This window comes from Myotis davidii, unplaced genomic scaffold (assembly GCF_000327345.1).
Source record: "Myotis davidii unplaced genomic scaffold, ASM32734v1 scaffold12614, whole genome shotgun sequence".
Taxonomy (NCBI): domain Eukaryota; kingdom Metazoa; phylum Chordata; class Mammalia; order Chiroptera; family Vespertilionidae; genus Myotis; species Myotis davidii.
In genome coordinates this window covers 1,672-3,337 of record NW_006285875.1, presented here as the reverse complement: position 1 = coordinate 3,337, position 1,666 = coordinate 1,672, and the positions used below count along the sequence as shown (strand labels likewise).

The window sequence follows — 1,666 nt, the reverse complement described above, 5'->3', positions numbered from 1 at the left end:
GGAGCAGCCCTTTCTCTGATGTGCCCTCAGTGGACGGAGACCCCCACTTCATCATCCAAGTCCGAGGGAAAAAGGATGCCATCTGCTTCAACATTGATGAAGAACCAGGCACAGTGCTGCGCCTCATTCAGGACCCCATTACAGGTGGGGGCTGCAGGATGGGGCTGGGGCCAAGGGTCTTCCTGGGAAGGCCTGGAGACCCCCAGGGTGGGCACATGGACCAGGTCCTCACTCTGCTCCTAATGCTCCCATCTTCACACGCTGGAGAGGGCTGTCCAGAACCACAGGCTATCCAAGTTCCCCAGGGACCAGTGTGTTGGGAGATGGTTAGAGTTAATGGCAGCCTGGCCCTGCAGGCAGGACTCAGCCTATAGCTGGGGAATCATTTTTCTCTGAACTATGATACTTCCTGGCCCAGGCAATGAGACAGGTCTACACTGTGGCCCTCAGCCACCAGCATGACCTAGTGTGTCTAGGAGCAAATTGGCTTAACTGTGAGGTTCTGGTCTCTTCTGGAGACCCTCCTAATCTGAATACCTCACAGCAAGTCTGGCTGAGGGGGAAGGCACATTCTTTTGTTTTATTTTGTTTTTTAATATATTTTTATTGATTTTTTACAGAGAGGAAGGAAGAGGGATAGAGAGTTAGAAACATCGATGAGAGAGAAACATCGATCAGCTGCCTCCTGCACACTCCCTACTGGGGATGTGCCCACAACCAAGGTACATGCCCTTGACTGGAATTGAACCTGGCACCCTTGAGTCCGCTGCTGATGCTCTATCCACTAAGCCCAACCAGTTAGGGCAGAAGGCACATTCTTAAGGGCCAGCTGATCAGAAGATCTCGCTGGTCTCTTACTGCCCCTTGCCCCTGGCAGGCTTAACAGTAAATGGGCAGATCATTGGTGACAAGGGAAACAGCTCTAACTCTAAGAACAGAAAGACTTACTTTGGCAAAGTGGGCATTGTCAATTCTCCGATGGACTTGCGGATTGAGGTGACCACAGAGAAGATTACCCTGAAGAATGGGGCTGCACAGAGTTCTTTCAGCTGGCTGGACACAGTCACGGTCACCTCGGAAAGGTAAGGACCATACCGGGACTCGATAGAAGGAGGCTTGAAGGATTTGTAAAAATCTGAGGACAGAAGATCCATACGGGGTTACAGGGAAGACTGGTGGCCTCAGAGTTCAGTCCCTGCCCCGGGGGAGTGTGACCATGGTAGACCTGAGCCAACCCCTAGGGCCCCTGTGAGAACCAGAATTGGTAGCTGGACAGTTCATAGGGCTGACCTTGAGGGAAGGGCTACATGGACCCAAGGATCAGGTAGGCATGGCAATCTGGTAACAGCAAGAATCCTATTTGCATCTTCTCTGGCTGAATTCATTAGTTCCCAAGCCGCTCAGCCTCTCCTATGTCTTTAGATTACCCAGACCCTGGGAGGCAGGGCAGGAGTGTTACTCCACTGAGGCTCAGAAACAGGGTAGAACCTGCCCAGGAATCTAATGGCTGAGCTGGGACTGGATCCCAGGCCTCCGGATGCCGAGGACAGCCCCTTTCCTGCTTAAGGAGGAGCAAGAATGCATTCAGGGGAGGCATAGTCGGCATGCATGACATGTCTTTCCTCCACACTCCTGACATAGTTTCTGGAGTTGTGTGTTCTCAGGT

At 52.3% G+C, this 1,666-nt stretch overlaps 1 protein-coding gene across 1 annotated transcript in view; it reads left to right on the top strand.

Moving 5' to 3' along the window:
* LOC102774249 (inter-alpha-trypsin inhibitor heavy chain H3) overlaps positions 1-1,666 on the top strand; it is a gene marked incomplete at its 5' end in the record, with an annotated part of 8,723 nt that overhangs the window by 6,051 nt on the left and 1,006 nt on the right. Inside the window, 2 exons of the mRNA XM_015559533.1 lie at positions 8-144; positions 878-1,082. Coding sequence (XP_015415019.1) covers positions 8-144; positions 878-1,082 — 342 coding nt within the window. The remainder of the gene's footprint in view (positions 1-7; positions 145-877; positions 1,083-1,666) is intronic.